Raw genomic sequence first — 20,875 nt, 5'->3', positions numbered from 1 at the left:
TGTTTTTAGTAATTTTTCACAAAATCGGCCGATTTCATCTAATCTAATCTAATCTAATCGAACACAAGCGCAGCCAGTCCGAAGAAAGCATCCGGGAAGAACTTATGGTTAGATTACGCCTCAAGTTCCTTCTTGTCATTATCAATGATTGCAGTACTTTTCGAGAACCCCCGAAGTGTATTACTAGGGTGGAATCTAGTTATATGTAAAAATTTAAAATGATAAAAATCCAATCAGCAACACATTTTTTGGGTCCCTTTTAGGGTCCCAAACAACCTCCCAAAATTTGGGAGCGATTTGTTAAGCCCACGATTGGCGCAAAGCGAATGAAATTTGTATGGAAATTACTATGAAGAAACTTGCATTGAAGAATCCAATTTTCGATTCCACCCTATTGGTTCATACAAATTTCAGCATTTTTGTATGACCCAATGTCACCCCTGATGACTGTACTTAAAACAATAAAATCAACAATACCTATAAAAAACTGCTATTTTGTGTTTTCTATATATTATTATTCATATTATTATATTATTTTATATTGTTTTTAATTAACGGAAATGCTGAATAAATACAGTTTTTAAACTTCAGCTGAAAAATGTATTTTCTAGTCTTTTAAATTAAAATAACGCATTTTTTAAATATCTTATTTTGTAAATTTGGCCCGCAAGCTCATTTGAGCTTTAAATTTGGCCCATCCTCCAAAAACTTTGAGCACCCCTGCAATAAATGAATCATTCGTGAAAATTTCTGATCTTTTCGAAAAAAATATTTTGAGTTTCTTAAAATCAATACTAGTATTTTAAAAGGGCCAATAACGACCTTTTTAAAGCTAGTCTTGATTTTAATGTATCAACATATTTTTTTCAAGAGATCATAAAATTTCACGAATGATTCATTTGACATTGACATTGAAAATCGGACCATTTGTTTGAGAGATATCGGCATTTGAAAATTGAGTGCAGTTTTGGTTACAAATTGGTTAAAAAATAGATTTATCAAGTTGGGCCTTGGCAACTTTAACCTGCTGATTCTCGACCATAACTCAATCAATCGAGACGATTTTTATTTCCAGAGATGTTCACGAAAGTCAAGAGTTTCGACAAACATGAAGATTAATTATTGTGGATTTAGCTCGTAGCTGGATTTTCTGGCATCTTCTCACGGTCATTGGAAACGGTCGTGGATAGACCTAGGGGTTCCCAGTTGGAGTGAAAAAATTCAATTTATAGAAAAATTATGGATTAACATTTTGCTTTTTTATCACTTCTCCGACATCAGGAATAATTGTTTGAACATGCTCGCAATTTTTTTATTCGGTCGGAAAAATATTATTTTTCTTGAAAAAACTTTCATTTTTTATCACATGATCACCCCTAATTCTGGCTCGATGCCGCCATCATGCGACCGCGTGCTCCGTTTGTTTGTCAACAAAGCTGCAGCTGGATGGTGAGACGAAGTGAGGGGGGAAGAGATTTTGACATTTTTATGCCCGCATCTGGCCCGCCGCCTATTTCGTCGGTCACTGAGTCGCCGGTCGTTTCCAGTGACCGAGTCCAGCTAGGTACTGATCGTACAATATTATTAATTTCTATGACTAAAAACATGTAACATGAATTGGAATTCAAAATTCCAAAATAACGATGTTGTGCGGTAATCAACACTCTCCCTTTCTCATCTCACTCCAAACTCTCTCACTTCTCACGCGGTGCCGCGTTTCTCACCTCTCACCACTCTCCGCTTTTCGCGTTGTCATCTGTCAGTTGTCGTGAATAAGCTGTTTTCGGTGCCGCATTTGGAGCAAGCTGGTTTGGTGTCTCGGAAATAGTGCGTTTTAAACCCGAAATAACCCGATAAATCGGTCCCCCAGTTACGGTCCACCCGGTCCAGGATGGCCTCCGAACGTTACAGCTTCTCGCTGACCACTTTCAGGTGAGTTTGGTCGATTACTTTGTTCTGGGAGTAAGTTTACCTGCAATGTCTTCTTCTTTTTCGCTGGTAGCCCTTCCGGGAAGCTGGTCCAGATCGAGTATGCTCTGGCCGCGGTATCGGCCGGCGCGCCTTCGGTCGGGATTAAAGCCTCGAACGGAGTCGTGATCGCGACGGAGAACAAGCAGAAGTCGATCCTGTACGACGAGCACAGCGTCCACAAGGTCGAGATGGTTACGAACCACATCGGAATGATCTACTCCGGCATGGGTCCGGACTATCGGCTACTGGTCAAGCAGGCCCGCAAGATTGCCCAGAACTACTTCCTGACGTACCGCGAGCCGATTCCGACGTCGCAGCTGGTGCAGAAGATCGCCACCGTGATGCAGGAGTACACCCAGTCGGGGTAGGTTCCCGGACCCGAGGACAGGGACGAGCACAATTGATAACCTCTTTTTCCCCCTTTCTAGTGGCGTTCGTCCATTCGGAGTTTCGCTGCTGATTTGCGGCTGGGACGAGGACCGCCCGTATCTGTTCCAGTGCGATCCATCCGGGGCGTACTTTGCCTGGAAGGCCACCGCCATGGGCAAGAACGCCATCAACGGAAAGACTTTCCTGGAGAAGCGCTACAGCGAGGACCTGGAGCTGGACGATGCCGTCCACACGGCGATCCTGACGCTCAAGGAGGGCTTCGAGGGCCAGATGAACGCGGACAACATCGAGGTGGGAATCTGCGATGCGAACGGGTTCCGCCGGCTGGACCCGTCCGACGTCAAGGACTATCTGGCCAACATCCCGTAAATGTGGCAAGGTTTAGGCTTAACATACAACGCATTCATTATTTTTTCGCTCTGAATGATTAAAATAGGTGATCTTTTGCACTTGGTATTCAATAAACTCTTGGAAGATTAATACATAAATCAACCTGTTTTATTTGATAGAACTCGCACTCAAATTCTGATACTGTTTCTGTAGACTGGTGGCGTGTCCCCACGCTTCATCCTCCCCTGTAAATTTAGAATTGTGCTGTTGTTTGGATACTATGTGTTCATTTGCATTTGAATTTTTAAATTTAGAAAAAGATGGTAATTTGGACTATTTGGCAAGAAGTCTGTCAAAAGTCAATAAAAATGGTTGAATATACGTTAATAGTCAGGACCCGGTGCCTGCGATTCCCGTTACAGTTTACATATCGTCGCCGTCGTGCTAACTTGTCGTACGTGCATTTTGGGCCAAATTGAGTTAAGAATGCCATTTTGTGCAGCTCACAATGCCTCATCTTTTGACCTTCATAGATCCCCAAAATTCGATTTCAATCCTAAGATATTTAATGAAAACCAAAAAAGCTCCGAAAATTTTTGTCACTTTACATATAAAAGAAGTTTCAATCTTGTCGTGCTATCTTGTCACTCCCTGAAAATTCAAGCAAAACAATGTAAAAGGTCCTAAGTCGAAAATGTAAACAAATCGGATTATTGAATAAAATACATAAGAATAACTTCCTTTACACATAAAAAATACAATATCCCTCAAAACTTCACAAAATTTGTACGGTATTTAATTATTTGATAAGGGCTCAATTCGGTGTTGGTTTGTTGTTGTTTATTATTTCGTGTTAGTCTTCCACCACAAGAGGCCGAATACGTAAATAAACATTATCATTAGGTCAACTGAGTTAGGGCTTTGTGTTTTGAGGACCTATATGGAAAATGGAACGGCTGCTGTCAAAAAAGTGTTTTGCCTCGTGTTGTTAGCTCGCCGCCTCGCTCGCTGCCTTTTTTTGGAGAAAAAATCAACGTAAAATTTACATTAATGATGGATTAATGGATTAATTATTGATGTAAGTGCGACAAAAGGCAAAGGGATTTCAGGTCAGGATGCGTTTGACGCACGTACACGTGAGACTACCGTAAACATTTCTCGACTTTTTTTTTATTAGGTCCTATAAACATATGAAAGACAATAGCTTATAGGACCTTTTCAAAAACAACGCTGGATTTGTAATTATAACTCGGGACTCCAGCAACCAACTTCAACCAAACTTCGGGACAATGCACAGAATGGTCAACCAAACAAAACGTGTTTGTTATTGTTTACATTGCGTGCTTTCGTTTTTGTTTATTTAAGGTCAAACATTAAAACGTGTTTTTCTCGGAACGTCAAAATGGCGGGTGCGACAAGATAGCACGACGACGTCGATATATGGAATTCCAATAAGAATGTAACAGAAAAATCAGGCATCGTGTCCTGACTGTTTATTTCATTGATATACACGAAGTAACTAATTTTGTCGTGTTCCAAAACATGTTTTTAAAGAAAAAGTTCACAAATTTTCGTGCGCTCAAAATTTGATGTTCATTATTTTAAGAAGATGTTATTTAAATCTTGAAATAAATAAATAAGGACATATTGGAGAAAGCGACTAATTATTTTAGGAAATTGGGCATATATCTGCATAAATTGAATCAAAACGGATACTTTTTATGGAATTTGTTCAGAAAACTGTCCTCTACAATGTAATTGATTCTAAAATGTGGTAAAATGTAATGGTGCAATATGGCAGAGGATTGAAATAGTAGTTTATGCAACAAGTTGCAAAAAGAGGATTTTTTCAGCACGAGTCGTACATTTATCCAACGAGGTTCACCGAGTTGGATAAATACGACGAGTGCTGAAAAAATCAAGTTTTGCAACGAGTTACATACAACATTTTTTGCAATTTCGAAAAACACCCATTGAGTGAAATTTTAAGTCGAATTTTCATGTATTTTGTCAATAAATCGTTTAAATCAAAAAAATGTTGAAAAGTGTTACTTTTCGAAACAAGTGCTGAAAAGTTCAACTTTTCAGCACCCATTTCAGTGCTGAAAAGTAGAACTTTTTAGCATTTATTTTGAAAAGTGTTGCTATTCGATTCTGTTATTTTTGGTACAGAAAAGTAGGCTATTTCGTCGTTCAAGAATGACAGGAAAAGTAAGTAGTTTCACGACGGAATTGCAAAAAAAATAATTTCAGGACCTTACCTAATAAACAGCTCATTAATTAAATAATCTATGTTTTGCATTGTTTAATGCTCAAATTTGTATCCGGGCATGTGTTGATGTATTTTCATGACAAATTGAATAAAGAGAAGATTTATATTCGGTCGTATTAGGATTTCCAGCATGGATTTTGGAGCAATTAAAAAAAAAAGCTAGAGATCTAGAAAATTTGGTTCGAAAACTTTTTATTGGATGTCAAATATTGGTCAAACTATAGTTAGAGTCTCTCAAAACATATTCAAAAGAAATTTGATGGACATCAACATGAATGAACCGATTTTAAGCGACTTTTCTGAAGAAATATCCCTAAAATTGAAAAAAAAAAACATCTTCAAGAAAATAGGTCTCAAAGGACCCAGGCCTTAACAATTAACTTCAGATCGAGCTTCAGATAAATAAAATCATAAGTTTTTATTTTTATTTTTTTTATAGTTAATACAGAGTCGATTTGCTAGTTCGAATTGAACTGCATTCGAATGAGCGAATCCAAATTCGCTAATGGAACATTTCCATTCGACCAGTTTTTGCTTTTTCTACAATGTATTCCTTATGGGAGAACTATCATTTCTACCGCTCTAATCTGGTGTTCCATTGGAACGACTGACCGCTGGCAAAAGCTTGAAACCACGTGTTGGGATTGTCGAACAATGGTGTTGAAACGTCAACATCAGTTTGACAACTGATTTTGACGCTTTTGAGTACGTTTTAATTCGAATACGTTCGAATTCGCGAGCATTCGAATCAGCGGACATTTAAATTAGCGAAATTCTAATTAACGAATCCGCTCTGCATATGATTTAAAAAAAAATCAAGATGAAACTTTCAAAAACTCAAAAAATTTAAATTAGAAAATTTAAACTTGAACAAAAATTAAAGGCACTAGCAAAGTTTGTGCAAAAAAAAATGGAAGCTAAAATTTCATTAAAAGGGCTGTATGTGGGAAACAATTTATTGCTCATTACAAAACACATGTTTAGCGAGAAATTCAAGCTGGAAAAAGTTGTTGACCAAATGTTTTTTTTTTCTTTTATAACATCTAATCAATATAAAAATATTAAAATCTAGAGTTTTTTTTTTAAATGGTCCCTATAAACAAATTTTTTAATTTTTGCTTTTTGGGTGTTTTTAGAACCGCCTTAAGTCAGGGGTATGTATTCAAAAATGCCCAAAAAGCAAAAAGTGAAAATTTTATTTATAGGACCTTTAAAAAAAAACTTGAGAAATATATTTATTATTTCCGTAGATTTTGCAGGAAAAGCAATTCTCAATAATGTGGCACCTTACCCTTAAACTAACTCACATCTCACCAAGTGAGATGAGCCGCAGGTTTTCTTCTGAACTAATTTCTCACCGTATCACCCCCATCACGGTTCACGGCTCACCTTTGAAACCATGTTGTTTATGGCAAACGTCAAACTTTTTCTCCATTTTTAAACGCCGCCTGCAAAAGTTACAAAATTGCACAGAAAATTGAAAATTTAAGGTGAAATTCTACATATTTTGACTGCATTTTACTCTGGTCTCAATCGAGGTGAGTTGTTTGTTGTGTTGTGATTCAGTAGATTTTAATTTTTGTCTTTGTCGGTTCTAGTTTGCTGATAAAACAAAAATGGTTCGCACCGGCGGCATGATTCGTGGCGGAGGACGCGGCGGGATGGGGGGCATGCGTGGGATGCGGGGCGGTCCGTACATGCACAAGAAGAGCTTCCTGCCGCGGCACCCGTTCGATCTGATGCTGGCGGAGCCGGCGTTCCCGCGGGCCGCCAACGCGCCGGACGATACGGTGCTGACGAACGCGCTGCTGAAGCGCAGCCAGGATCTGACGCCGAGCGCGCAGGAGCAGACGGCCATCTCGAACCTGGTGACGAAGGTGCAGGGCGTGCTGGACGGGTTGGTGGTGGCGCCCGGGGACTTTACCAAGTGCCAGCTGGACGAGGTGCGGCAGGTGGGGTCGTTCAAGAAGGGCACCATGATGGCCGGCCATAACGTGGCCGATGTGGTGATCATTCTGAAGTCGTTGCCCACGAAGGACTGCGCCGAGGCGTTGGGGAAGAAGGTCGAGGAGGAGATCCAGAAGTCGATGAAGACGGAGGTGGTTCCGAAGGCGGAGGCCATTTCGCTGGAGTACACGGACAAGTGCTTTGAGATTTCGAACTCGTTGGCGAAGGTGCGCTGCTTGATTGCGACGGTGCCGCAGAACGTGCGCAAGTTGGACGCGGAGAAGCACTTGGAGTTTAAGGTGGTCCAGAGTCATTTGGCGTCGATTCGGCACGCGCGCTGGTTTGAGGAGAATGCGCACCATTCCACGATTAAGGTGTTGATCCGTATTTTGAAAGATCTGGCCCATCGGTTTGATGGGTTTGGCCCGTTGAACCCGTGGATCTGCGATTTGCTGGCTCATTCGGCGATTATGAACAACCCTAGTCGGCAGGCGTTGCCCGTGAATGCGGCGTTCCGTCGGATATTCCAGCTGTTGGCTTCGGGGCTGTTCGTTCCGGGGTCGGCTGGCATTACGGATCCGTGCGAGGTTGGCCACATCCGGGTGCACACCTCGATGAGCTTGGTCCAGCAGGACGAGTGCTGCATGACGGCGCAGACGCTGGTCCGGGTGTTGGGCCACGGCGGTTACAAGCACATCCTGGGATTCGTTGAGAACACGACCGTCGCCAAGGAGATGTCCGTTTGGGATGGGGTCGTCGTTTCGCCGATGGAACCCGCCTACGAGAAGCCGGTCGAGAAGAAGGACGGCGAGGAGGAGGAGGAAGACATGGAGTGCGAAGGCGTCATGGAGGAAGACAACGGCGAGTAGATCGGCTGTCTTCGTGTTCATCAACATTTAATCTTATCTGTAGCAATACTTTTAATAATAATTCCTTCTCTGCGTGTGAACCAAAGCGCGTCTAGTGAGCGAGTGAGTTTGATGAGAAAATTTCCCTGGTTTTTCTCACGCAAGTGAGAAAAGCGCCTCTCACTACGGTGAAAATTGTCAGAATTTTTCCTCTCGTAAATATTGACACCCAAATCAATACTAGAACGAAAATGGGGGTAAGTCGCGTCTGGTTGAGAAAGTCTTCAAATTCTTCAATATCTCAACGATTTTCAGAAGGCCGACCTGCAGCAGAAACAGCAAAAGTACGACATGGCCAAGTGCCAGCTGTACAACGAGAAGAACTCGTTCGCGTTCTGGATCGTCATCATTCTGCTGTTTTCGCTGGCCCTGGGGAACCTGTGTCTCACGTTGACCATCGCGGGAGTGCTCAAGATCTACAAGGGCATGGAGAACATCGAGCTGATTCAGGGCGCGGAGACGGTCAAGTTCTTCGGCAACATTGACTTCGATCGGGTGCTCAAAGTGGACGGCAAACTGGAGGGCTTTCACGAGGAACCGGTGGAGATTTCCGGTGACAACGGGCCCGTCTCGATCAGCCTGGTCAACCGGAACGCACATCCGCACAACAAGATCCATCTCTCGAAGAACGGCAGCATCCTGAAAGGCATCAACCACTTTGAGGTGAAGGACGGCGCTTCCGGGCGACAAATCTTCTCCACGTCCCGACCTACGTACAACCTCCCCCTGGGCGCCTCAATGCTACACACCAACCTGATCAACGCGGCCCGAATAACGTCCCCGATCAACGACACGCTCAAGTTTCAAACGCGCAACCGGTTCACGCTCAAGGGAACCGAAGGCACCCGGCTCGAGGCCAAGGAGATCCTGTGGTCCGCCGACCAGAACATCTTCCTCAAGTCGGACAACGGCAGCGCGGTTCTGCTCGGCGCCAACGGGATCTACGTCAACGTCAACAGCCTGCCGATCGTCAAGAGCGAGCACGGACTGCGCGCCGGCACGCCCACCCAGTTCAAGCTGTGCGTTTGCTTCCCCCAGGGGCGCATCTTCCGGATTGCCGTGCCGAAGGCGCACGCCACCGCCGCCAGGGTCAGCTGCGCCCACTTTAGCAACTGGAACGATCCGTGCGCTTAAACAGTCGTATTTGTTTTTTCTTGTGTTCAAAACTAATCCTTCTCGCATTTCCGTGTGTTCCACATATCGTAGAGTTTACTAGTTGAAACCCGTTTTGTTTGAGCTTGGCTCCAACGGGCAAAAAATCAATAAAAAAAATTAACAAAACAACGCAAAGAAATTCTTCAAACCCGCAGTCTGCACAGTCCAAAGTTCCGCGAAATTGACTCAACTTCTGTTTATTTCTATCAAAAAGCACCCACCTCAAACCGCTCCGGGCCGCAGGTGCTCGGGCAGCGCCTGCAGCTCCACCCGCGTCACCTTGAGGGCCACCCCCTCGGGCAGATTGCGCTCCACGTACTCCAGGAACGTGTCCAGCGTGGATCCGGTCAGCTTGTGGAAGTGCATGAACCGGTAGTAGTTCCGGATCTCGTACTGCACCCGGTGCTTCTTGTAGATGTGCACGGACTTGAGCAGCGTGAGCCGGTCCTTGACCGCCTTCCGGAGGGCCCAACTGAAAACAGAGAAATTTGATCAAATAACTCTCAAACTAATTTCGGAGGCAACTCACTGCTTGCCGACTTCGATGTCCAGGTGCTCGGCGGCCGTTTTGGCAAAGTAGGCGTAACTTTTCATCACCTCCGGGTCGATGCCCTTCATCTGGAGCTCGACGCGGCTGTACAGCTTGTCCGGAACCGGGACGGAGGCATTTTGACTAGGAGTGCTCGCTGTGGAGGATACTTCTGTGGAAAGCAATCGCGCCGCATGGTTGGACCACAATGAACTTGCAGCTAGCCGGCGTGACACATCGAGAAACTGCGGAAGAAGGAAAGATTAGTTTGGAAGTAACTTTTGAAGAGTTTTTAAGTGAGTTTTTACCTTAAACATGCTGGAAATTAAATTTTGTTGAAGTCTTTGAATGTTATTCAACACCCAGCAGCCGCAGATTTACCTTGAACAAAACACAGAAACGTCAAATAACTGATTCGATGTTTTTTTTAATGTTGCGATGATTTTCAGTGTGGGCAGGGCTGCCAGAATGCAGAAAATGTTTCATATTGTTATTTAATGTATTTAAATGTTAATTTATAGAAAAAATTCTAGAGTTTTTTTTAAAGGACCTATAAACTGTTGTCTTCCATATGTTTATAGGACCTATTCAAAAAAAAAAACTCTAAAATTGATTAATTAACAATATGAGAGAGTCTCGGCCCGAAACTTCAAACACAAATAATTCTGGAGTTTTTTTTGAAAAGGTCCAATAAACCAAATTTCTAGTTTTTGCTTTTAGGGTGTTTTTGAAACTGCCATGAGTCAGGGGTATTAAAAAACACACCAAAAGCTAAAACTAAAAATTTGGTTTATTGGACCGTTTTTTAAAAAAACAAATCGCAGCACACAGGGAGTTTCTCGGGGAAAATTGGAATCGTCCTTGTCAAAAAATATTGTTTTCTTTTGAAATATGGATTCGCTTATTTGAATGCAGTTCCATTCGAATCAGCGAATCCACTCTGTTTTACAATGTTTGAATCCATAAATCAAAAATAAACGAAATTGATTTTTTTTTAGTTTTTTTTAGTTAATCTTTATATTCAGAAATTTATCTATATATATGAAAAATTTCGACGGTTTTGTTCGAACGCGAATCAGTTCAATACGGAGCGTCGGATCGAGGTGCTCTTTGTTGCGTTGGGTTCGTATAAGCCCAAGGAAGGTTTATACGCTAACTAATTGACACTTTGGCCACTCTGGAACCGATTCCGGAAAATCTGCAGATTGTATGGGAAAAGTTGCGTAAAATCAAATTTTGATCACAGGAAGCTGGATAAGCAAACAAGCTTAAAACGTCAAGAAACCAAAAAAGGGCAGGACGAAGTTTGCCGGGTAAGGCTTGTAAATTTATAAAACTTTCTAAAACAGCATGAGAAATGTCTGGAGCATTTGTATTTTAACTGCTACTTTTTACAGCTTCCTGGAATCAGCCTGATTATATTTATTACTTATTATTGTTACAAAACTATATGCTTATTAGATAATACACTACAGACTCACACTTACACTTACAAACTTCCAATACATTTAATACATTACGCATTCAACATTTTTCATCGGCCCGATGAAATTCCCCTAACCCCCATTCCAAACCTCCCAAAAATATTCCGTTCACTTTTAAAAGTCGCATGGGTTCCCTGCCCTTTTGCCACTAGTGAACAACAAAAACATCCCCTCCCAAATCCCCACGGGACTGTATGGGCGTAGCCTTGGAGCACAGTGTGGAAATTTACGTTCTTAGATATTTTTGGTTGCACCGGGCAACAATCAAATTGTCTAAAAATATTGAACTGACCATTGTGGCACCCCCTACAGCGTGGTGCAGACCCGTTATGCTATGCTATGCTATTCAGAAATTTTTAAATTTATAAATGTTAGAAGAACATATGAATTTTTAAAATTTAAGAATTTAAGAATTTAAGAATTTAAGAATTTAAGAATTTAAGAATTTAAGAATTTAAGAATTTAAGAATTTAAGAATTTATGAATTTAAGAATTTAAGAATTTAAGAATTTAAGAATTTAAGAATTTAAGAATTTAAGAATTTAAGAATTTAAGAATTTAAGAATTTAAGAATTTAAGAATTTAAGAATTTAAGAATTTAAGAATTTAAGAATTTAAGAATTTAAGAATTTAAGAATTTAAGAATTTAAGAATTTAAGAATTTAAGAATTTAAGAATTTAAGAATTTAAGAATTTAAGAATTTAAGAATTTAAGAATTTAAGAATTTAAGAATTTAAGAATTTAAGAATTTAAGAATTTAAGAATTTAAGAATTTAAGAATTTAAGAATTTAAGAATTTAAGAATTTAAGAATTTAAGAATTTAAGAATTTAAGAATTTAAGAATTTAAGAATTTAAGAATTTAAGAATTTAAGAATTTAAGAATTTAAGAATTTAAGAATTTAAGAATTTAAGAATTTAAGAATTTAAGAATTTAAGAATTTAAGAATTTAAGAATTTAAGAATTTAAGAATTTAAGAATTTAAGAATTTAAGAATTTAAGAATTTAAGAGTTTAAGAATTTAAGAATTTAAGAATTTAAGAATTTAAGAATTAAGAAATTAAGAAATTAAGAAATTAAGAATTTAAGAATTTAAGAATTTAAGAATTTAAGAATTTAAGAATTTAAGAATTTAAGAATTTAAGAATTTAAGAATTTAAGAATTTAAGAATTTAAGAATTAAGAAATTAAGAATTTAAGAATTTAAGAATTTAAGAATTTAAGAATTTAAGAATTTAAGAATTTAAGAATTTAAGAATTTAAGAATTTAAGAATTTAAGAATTTAAGAATTTAAGAATTTAAGAATTTAAGAATTTAAGAATTTAAGAATTTATGAATTTAAGAATTTAAGAATTTAAGAATTTAAGAATTTAAGAATTTAAGAATTTAAGAATTTAAGAATTTAAGAATTTAAGAATTTAAGAATTTAAGAATTTAAGAATTTAAGAATTTAAGAATTTAAGAATTTAAGAATTTAAGAATTTAAGAATTTAAGAATTTAAGAATTTAAGAATTTAAGAATTTAAGAATTTAAGAATTTAAGAATTTAAGAATTTAAGAATTTAAGATTTTAAGAATTTAAGAATTTAAGAATTTAAGAATTTAAGAATTTAAGAATTTAAGAATTTAAGAATTTAAGAATTTAAGAATTTAAGAATTTAAGAATTTAAGAATTTAAGAATTCAAGAATTTAAGAATTTAAGAATTTAAGAATTTAAGAATTTAAGAATTTAAGAATTTAAGAATTTAAGAATTTAAGAATTTAAGAATTTAAGAATTTAAGAATTTAAGAATTTAAGAATTTAAGAATTTAAGAATTTAAGAATTTAAGAATTTAAGAATTTAAGAATTTAAGAATTTAAGAATTTAAGAATTTAAGAATTTAAGAATTTAAGAATTTAAGAATTTAAGAATTTAAGAATTTAAGAATTTAAGAATTTAAGAATTTAAGAATTTAAGAATTTAAGAATTTAAGAATTTAAGAATTTAAGAATTTAAGAATTTAAGAATTTAAGAATTTAAGAATTTAAGAATTTAAGAATTTAAGAATTTAAGAATTTAAGAATTAAAGAATTTAAGAATTTAAGAATTTAAGAATTTAAGAATTTGAGAATTTAAAAATTTAAGAATTTAAGAATTTAGGAATTTAAGAATTTAAGAATTTAAGAATTTAAGAATTTAAGAATTTAAGAATTTAAGAATTTAAGAATTTAAGAATTTAAGAATTCAAGAATTTAAGAATTTAAGAATTTAAGAATTTAAGAATTTAAGAATTAAAGAATTTAAGAATTTAAGAATTTAAGAATTTAAATTTCATTGTTACTTAAACATCGCACGCCCTGCGGTCGGCAACACTGCCCTCACGCTGGAAACGAGAGTGCAGAAAGGAAAACAAACAAACTAAAAGTTCGTTGACAGCCGCGCAGTGCAAAAATTGTGACGGTTCCGCACTGAGTCCGATCTAACTGGAATTTTTTTGCGCAAACTTTTTTTTTTGCAATGCCCAGTAAAATCAACAAAACGCGGATCGTTGTCGGAAAACCCGGAGACTTTTGCGGTCATCGGTTTTAGTGTTTCGCGATCGGTTCCTGCTTGTTTCAATAGTGAAGTGAATCGAGTTAAAATCGAAAAAAGCTGTGTCGGGTGTGGAATAACATTGCTCGGGTGTTCTGAGTGGAATCGGTGCTGTTTAGTGAGGTGGGGAGGAAACATTCCTTCAGTGGCTGCTGGCGGTGAGGCGGAAAAAGGGGCGAATTTCCTATTGGATTTGACTGGCCTGCGGATTTGCCGGGGACTAACCTTTGCGCGAGCAGTGGCATGGGACAAACAATTAGCGGTTCTGGTGAGTAGTAAAAGTAATAAGACGTGCTTCAAATTGATGGGAATCCTTTTCTGAAAACATCCTTACATAATAACGCGGTCCAGCGTCGGACTACTACGTAAACAAACCTTATCATCGGAGTGATTACTCTAACAGGAATTGTTAATACATAGTTTATTGGAATAAGGGTCAAGCAGGGGTCAACAACCTTGCAAGTCCAGGACAATGCAATTCTGTTGCCAACTTCAATTTCCGGTGCCTAACACATCCTGCCAAAAACCACCCCCAAAATAATCGATCGATATCCGCCAAAACCTACCGGAATTGCAGTTCCGGCCTCCAGCAGCCGGAAGTCCTAATCGATTGGTTCCTGCGTGGAATTACTATTGCTGACTTTAAGAATTCTCACAGGCCAATCATCGCCAAGAGTTGCCCCCTTGTTGAAGAAGTCAACATCTTCGTTGCATTGCTCGACGAGAGCCCTTTTTTCTCCTTTCTCTCCTCTTGCTGTTTGTGTGCTTTACACCTGTCGTAATGGCCCTTCGATTAGAGTGGCAGGTTGCAGTCAGCCAACCCAGCCAGCAAGGATGTGGAGAAAACGGACAAGGAAATTGGTAGAAAAAAAGCGATTTGATGAAACAAGTGCATTTTCATCTGTGGGATGAGCTGCCTGGTGCGGTGCGATTGGATGGGAAAAAGTAACTTTTGAGGAAGAACATAAATTTTGGGATCACTTTTTTGGGATGATGCACCTTGCAATAGAGGAGAATGATCTTTTTTTGCCTCGAGACAGGTTGTTTTCTAAGAAATCTGGGCTAGGACATCGTAAAGATGCGTTACAAGAAGAAAAAAAATCCAGGTGAAAATTTTAAAAAGTATTAGATTAGGCCTTGTCTTTAAACGCAATGTGAATTTGAAATAACGTTGCAGCGCTTTTTCGTTACAACATGCTCTAATGTTGCATACGAGTGTGCACAGGAATTTTTTTTTGTGAACGATTTTTATTTTGATTATTCTTTTTAAAACTTACCTTCGTGGGCAAAAAATATCGGGGAATTTCTTTATAGATATTGAACTACATAAGCTGATGCAGCCTAGCGGTAACGCTTCCGCCTCATAAGCAGTTTGTCGGATGTAAAATCCGTGACTCGGATCAACTTTTCCCTTGTGAAAAATTGTCCATCCTTAAAAGCTTTTTTTTTATAAAATATCTTTTCTGAGCCACTCTTCCTGAGAAAGATTTACATAGGTTTTGTAATATTGGTAAATGTTTTCCTTTTAGTTATATATATATATATATTTATTTTTCAGGTTAAAGTAAACTGAGGAAGAACATTTTTTCATCAGCTGTTTTAGCCGTGTTGGTATTATATCGGTTTTGGCATTATTTTGATATTGACATTAAAAAAATGTCGAGATTTGAAAGATTTTTTTTTGCTATTTTCGTGGCATAACACTTTAAACAAATTCCTTTGAACCTATAGAAAATTGTTGACCACTTTTGACAAGTTCATTAATTTTGCATCAAAATGACATTCGAAAAGCCAGTTTAACGCAACAGCTGTGAAGGGGCTACCAAGAAGGAATTATATTTTTACCTCACGCTCCCTGTCCGCTCCAAAATGGTAATTTTTGAAAGCTAATAACTTTGCGGGAAAAAATCCTATAAAATTTGGTGTCTTCGGGGAAGCTTTTTCTGCAATTCAATGAGGATCCAATCTATATGATTTTTTTTTGTATGTAGAAACTTAAAATATTATCAAAAATTGACACTTTGGCCCAATTCTGAGTGCAGTTTCAGATTCAGCAGTCAAAGTTACATGGAAAAACATCTAGTTGGACAGTTTTCAAATTTTGTTAGGGTGGTCCAAACACTTTTCCCTTGAAAATTAGACATTTTAAATTACAAAAACTTTGGAAAATATTTTCATCAGCCTAGAATTGCTCGTAGAAGGTGTAGATCACGAGATATTTTTTTGCGTTTTCGACAAAGAAGCTTGGATCAGCATCAACAACCTTTTAGAAGTGAAATAAAATCCCAAAAAAATGTCCTGCAAAGTTATTTTTTTCTAAAACACCCTTATCGGAACGACCAACATTTTCAACCAAGCAAAAAGTTATCCCTTACCATTTGCAACCACTCTTTTAAAGACACTAGAGCGTCCAATTTCCCGGAGTTATAAAATTCCCGGGAAATGGGAAATTTTCAGGAAATTTCTCGGGAAATCCCGGAAATTCCTGGGAAATTTGAAATTTTTCGAAAAATTTTCTGATCCTGATTCTGGTTAATATTTTGCAACAAAACCGTGTAGAACAGCGACTTTAATGGTCAAATCTTTTGATTGTATTTTTAATGGCATGACTGCATGTAAAAAATCATATAACTCTAAGAAAATACATAATCTTTCTTCAATTTTATATGATGTCTTTCAAATCGTACATACCAAATCAAAAAAATATCATTCGTATTTTTGGTTGAGAAGTAACATTTTTTAAGTCAAAGTGTTTGGAATTGCTTTTAAATCTGTCTCTGTTACCAATTCGACAGAATTTGTTTAAGAACAATGTTCAGATAATAATAAAGAAAAAATCATGCAGAAATTGTATTATTCATGACAAATAACTTTGTTCCGATCAAGTCTTACTGGTTTTAGCTTATGAACCTATAGATAATAATTGAATGCACCCTATAAATCGCGATTTTTTACTTGAAACACTATTTAATGAAATCACAACTCAAAGTTTTCAAATATTTGTAGCGAGTTTTTGAAATATGTTTTAAATTATGTTTTTAAGGTTTTATGATACGGGTTTTTTACATGATGTTCAGCGTAATTAATGACTTAGCTTAAAAGAATTTCCATAGTGCAAAAAGTGGTTTAAATTAAATGTTATATGGTTATATTATTTAACCCTCTTATGCCCTTGGTAGCTCCAGTGTAATTTCTCGAATACATACTATTAAACAAATTCTTCTTGCAGAACACTCTTCGTAAAATTTTATGATTAAATTGTCTTCTAATTTGGTCACGGTTAACAAGATTGTTAAAAAATCTCAATTTGATCTTCGTCGGAAGGAGTAATATCTTATTTTCAAATGATACAACAACAAAAAAGATTACCAAAAATAAAATAGAATATTTTAATTTTATGCTGCCAAACAAATAAGGCCTATGCAAATATTTTTTCGAAGTTTTTGTCCCTCAACTCGAACTAAAAATATAATAATTGAAATTGCAAGCCAGAAATTCAACATCAGAGGGTAGTAGATTGTAAACATTTGTGCCAAAAAGTTTGGAAAATACTTCCGCTTGAATTTCGGGAATTCCCGGGAAATTTACAAATTTCCCGGGAACGGGAAATATATTTCTTTCTGGAGATCCCGGGAATTCCCGGGACGGGAAATTAGACGACACCAAAGCTTCAAAATTACATCATTTTCGGGAAATTGAATTTCCACTTAAATTTGCGATCTCGATCAGTTTTCATCGGAAAAACTAATTTTGATATACCTTCTAAGATTTGTTTTTAAATTTTGAACATCTTGAAAGTCGGGATACCAAATTTCATTATAATAACATTTTTTTCAATCTCAGCATTTAGCAAAAGCTTGCTCCATAAAGAATTTGAAACAAATGCCGTTTCCGATTATCAATGACAGATGTATCGATGTGGCGAAAAATATCACTGAGAACAACTTGGAATCATTAAAAAAAAGTAAATCTTTCCCAGTTCCTGAGGGGAACACCCTTGAAGAGTATCGGGGCCGGCATTTACAAAGCGGATTCAGTGGCAGTTTCATTCTCAACTTAATGTTAACATTCCATAGGTCGCCTCCCTAAGGTGTCGTGATAAGGTCCAGTTTGTGACGATACACTACCTTCCCTTTACTAAGCAATCGATTCCAGAAGGGAAAAGATCACCAGTTGTGTTGGTCCGAGCCGGGATTTGAACCCCGATCTACCGCTTACGAGGCGGAAGCGTTACCACTGGGCTACGTGGCTCGGTCTGGAATCATTAGGTGAGTAGATTTTTCTGTTGCAGAAGGAATTTTGTGATATCGTTTCCGCATTTTTTTAAATTTTCACTGGCCTAGAAATGAACTTGTGGGCACAGAAAAAAACGGCATGAAAATATCAAATTATGGTCACGGGTCCCCCACAGACCGTTATTATGAAAAAAAAATTTCCACCCAAACCAATGATTGGACATGGTTCCTGGGACCATTCTGCACCTCTGGGCCGAGTTTCAAAATATTTGCCGGCAGAAATTTCGAATACGGTCAGTTTTAGTGTTTTCAGTAGAAATTAAGGAGAAAACACATGTGAAATGCGTAGGAAATGATCAAAATTTCAATGTTTCAACACCAAAACATTACTAGTCATGGTTTTAAATTGTATTAACATGTAGCAGAACGATATAAACACGATTTAAAGCTTTGACTTAGCCGGATTAAGCCTAAGTCAGTGACTTAAGTACATTATTTACAAGTTTATACCTTAATATTTAAAAACACTCCTGCATCAAAGAATTTTAAGTCAAGGAAAACAAAATTGCACAAAAATAACTTAAAATGGTGTTACTTTGAGCCAAGGGGTGACATTGTACCAATAAACTCATAAAGATTGCTTTGATAAGCTTGAATTTTATGTTAATTTATTTATTTGTAGACGGATTAATTTGGTTTATTTATGTTCCCCCAAAGCAATTTGATGATATTGCTACGCAAATCTGCTTATTCTGTTTGAATAAAGCGTGTTGATTTAAAATTGATTTAATTAAAATAAATTTGAAATCTCCTGGAATCCTCCAAATTTGAAAATTATGCTCACATTTTTCAGTGCTGAATCAATTCCTACTGAAATTTTGTCGTGGCAAGTTTGTGACATTGCAATTAGAATAAAATTGTTCTTTTTTGTTTTAAATCGCTTACAAATTTCAACCTTACGAATGAAATCCGGAGAGTACTCCAGCTATCATTTAGCTCATATATTTTTGTTGTCATGTGTAATGACTATACTTAGCAAATGTTTAATGATACAACTTCCCACAGGATTAATATTTCAAACCAACCAATTATTTTCAAATATTGCAGTTATCGTCATAAAATAACATTTTATAATTGATTAAATTTATGTTGAAACACTCATAGTTAGAATTCAATAGAACATATTGTTGATAATCAAGAACGTTCACTAATAATGTATTCAACAAAAAAAATCCTACTTCTGCCCAATGTGAAAACACAATCCATCTTTTAACAAGCTTGGCATATCTTATGAAAACATGAAAATAATCAAATCAAATCAAAATGATCGCTCTACAACATTACCAGCCTAACTGGGTTAGAGGCAACCACGTTTAACACTCTACCACCGAACCCGGTATAGTCAAGTATGTACAGGCGATGTAAGTTTTCAATGTGACTTGTGTCCTAAAACTCTTGTCGGGGTCAAACTGTAAGGCTTGTGAAACTAAAGCTTTATCTATTTTTTAGTGTTGCGTACTTATTGAACTTTTTATGGCAGAGGACAACATAATCTACGAACAATATTTGCAACGATTATACTTTGCAATTCAAGCTTATCGAGCTTGTTGTTAAGCTATCTGGCTATTATAAAATCGTAAAATTTGGTACAATGTCACCCCTTGGCTCAAAGTCACCCCATTTTAAGTTATTTTTGTGCAATTTAGTTTTACTTGACTTAAAATTCTCTGATGCAGGAGTGTTTTTAAATATTAAGGTATAAACTTGTAAATAATGTATTTAAGTCACTTGACTTAGGCTTAATCCGGCTAAGTCAGAGCTGTAAATCGTTTTTATATCATTCTGTTACATGTTAATACAATTTAAAACCATGACTAGTAATGTTTTGGTGTTGAAACATTGAAATTTTGATCATTTCCTGCGCATTTCACATGTGATTTCTCCTTAATTTCTACTGAAAACACTAAAACTGACCGTATTCGAAATTTCTGCCGGCAAATATTTTGAAACTCGGCCCAGAGGTGCAGAATGGTCCCAGGAACCATGTCTAATCGTTGGTTTGGGTGGAAATTTTTTTTTCATAATAACGGTCTCTGGGGGACCCGTGATGGTGTTACTTGAGCAAATGACAGCAATTAAAATGTGATCTTGGGTTGCCATGAAATTATATCAAAATCGATGGCGCGGGAATACAAAATAAAGTTGCCCAAGTAATACCACAATTTGGTTTTTCTTATAGACGTCATAATTATGCCGGCAATGTTTTTTTTTTCTACGAATCCTGTGACCAAGTCAATCAGTGCTAAATAAACTGAATGTTGTTTTTTCAAACCTACCTAATTAAATTTTCAACTTGCAGCATCCCGACATCCAGCTATCCATACAATGTCTTACAAAAATTTCCTGAGGCACGCATAGTGCACACATGTTACACTTTACAAGGGCACCTTAACCTTCCAAAAAAGAAACTGCATCTAGTCGCGTGCACACTTGAGAATCCGCAAGGTCCCGGGGTCGATCCGTCCGAAGAAAAAGCGCAGGACATATGTTTGTTCTCGTGTTCGCTCTCTCTCCCCTTATGTCAGTCTCCAGTTTCTTCCCGGGACACAATTAGACATAAACGAAAAAAAAACTTTATACATTTGGAGAATCGATTTACCTACGCAATCTGCTAAACGTATTCCTGCACCAAACTTGAAGCAAGAAAAAAGACTACTTTTTGTTTCGACCACCCTTCTTCATTTCTTCAAGCCAGCATCCCTCCGAAAATCGAACCCGAACAGCTGCTTCGACACCCCGAAAATGAGTTCAACTCGTCTCAGAAAGAAATCGGGGAAAAAAAGAAGGGACTCTAAACAACGGGCTTTGAAATGAAAAATGTTCCCACACGGGACTGCAAGTGAGCAACGCGAAAAAAGGACTCGCATTTTGCATTTGGAAGCATGCCAAATAATGCGCAAAATCGATTGCGTCGCGCTTCGTTTGGACCCGCACGGTTGATTACGAGGCGGACCAAAGGACCCGCGAAGATACCTCGCCGAGGTTTGTTTTGGTCTTTGGGATTGCTGGGCTGGTTCA

At 37.5% G+C, this 20,875-nt stretch overlaps 5 protein-coding genes across 6 annotated transcripts in view; 4 read left to right on the top strand and 1 right to left on the bottom strand.

The window, feature by feature from the left end:
- The first annotated feature begins 1,760 nt into the window (after positions 1-1,760).
- On the top strand, positions 1,761-2,849 carry LOC120432196 (proteasome subunit alpha type-2). Its single transcript, XM_039597350.2, has 3 exons — positions 1,761-1,932; positions 2,003-2,335; positions 2,400-2,849. The coding sequence occupies exons 1-3, from the start codon at positions 1,892-1,894 to the stop codon at positions 2,728-2,730; spliced, it is 705 nt and encodes a 234-aa protein (XP_039453284.1). The 5' UTR covers positions 1,761-1,891; the 3' UTR covers positions 2,731-2,849.
- A 3,509-nt stretch (positions 2,850-6,358) lies between these two features.
- LOC120432177 (interleukin enhancer-binding factor 2 homolog) lies at positions 6,359-7,865 on the top strand. Its single transcript, XM_039597316.2, has 2 exons — positions 6,359-6,501; positions 6,562-7,865. The coding sequence occupies exon 2, from the start codon at positions 6,580-6,582 to the stop codon at positions 7,777-7,779; it is 1,200 nt and encodes a 399-aa protein (XP_039453250.1). The 5' UTR covers positions 6,359-6,501; positions 6,562-6,579; the 3' UTR covers positions 7,780-7,865.
- A 7-nt stretch (positions 7,866-7,872) lies between these two features.
- Positions 7,873-9,102, top strand: LOC120432178 (uncharacterized). Its single transcript, XM_039597317.2, has 2 exons — positions 7,873-8,015; positions 8,074-9,102. Exons 1-2 carry the CDS (start codon positions 8,010-8,012, stop codon positions 8,950-8,952), a joined length of 885 nt encoding a protein of 294 aa, XP_039453251.1. The 5' UTR covers positions 7,873-8,009; the 3' UTR covers positions 8,953-9,102.
- A 52-nt stretch (positions 9,103-9,154) lies between these two features.
- On the bottom strand, positions 9,155-9,941 carry LOC120432179 (28S ribosomal protein S10, mitochondrial). Its single transcript, XM_039597319.2, has 3 exons — positions 9,811-9,941; positions 9,503-9,747; positions 9,155-9,445 (listed from the first exon to the last, which is right to left on the bottom strand). Exons 1-3 carry the CDS (start codon positions 9,817-9,819, stop codon positions 9,196-9,198), a joined length of 504 nt encoding a protein of 167 aa, XP_039453253.1. The 5' UTR covers positions 9,820-9,941; the 3' UTR covers positions 9,155-9,195.
- Positions 9,942-13,411: 3,470 nt separating this feature from the next.
- LOC120432167 (protein neuralized) overlaps positions 13,412-20,875 on the top strand; it is a 76,480-nt gene continuing 69,016 nt past the window's right edge. The window contains exon 1 of one of the 2 annotated variants that reach the window (XM_039597302.2): positions 13,412-13,830. Coding sequence is in view for 1 of the 2 variants with exons in the window: in XM_039597303.2 (XP_039453237.1) it covers positions 13,806-13,830 (25 nt within the window). In the remaining variant the exon portion in view is untranslated. The remainder of the gene's footprint in view (positions 13,831-20,875) is intronic. The other variant, XM_039597303.2, reaches the window with a different exon arrangement.

This window comes from Culex pipiens, chromosome 3 (assembly GCF_016801865.2).
Source record: "Culex pipiens pallens isolate TS chromosome 3, TS_CPP_V2, whole genome shotgun sequence".
Classification (NCBI taxonomy): domain Eukaryota; kingdom Metazoa; phylum Arthropoda; class Insecta; order Diptera; family Culicidae; genus Culex; species Culex pipiens.
This window is presented reverse-complemented; position numbering and strand designations above follow the sequence as displayed.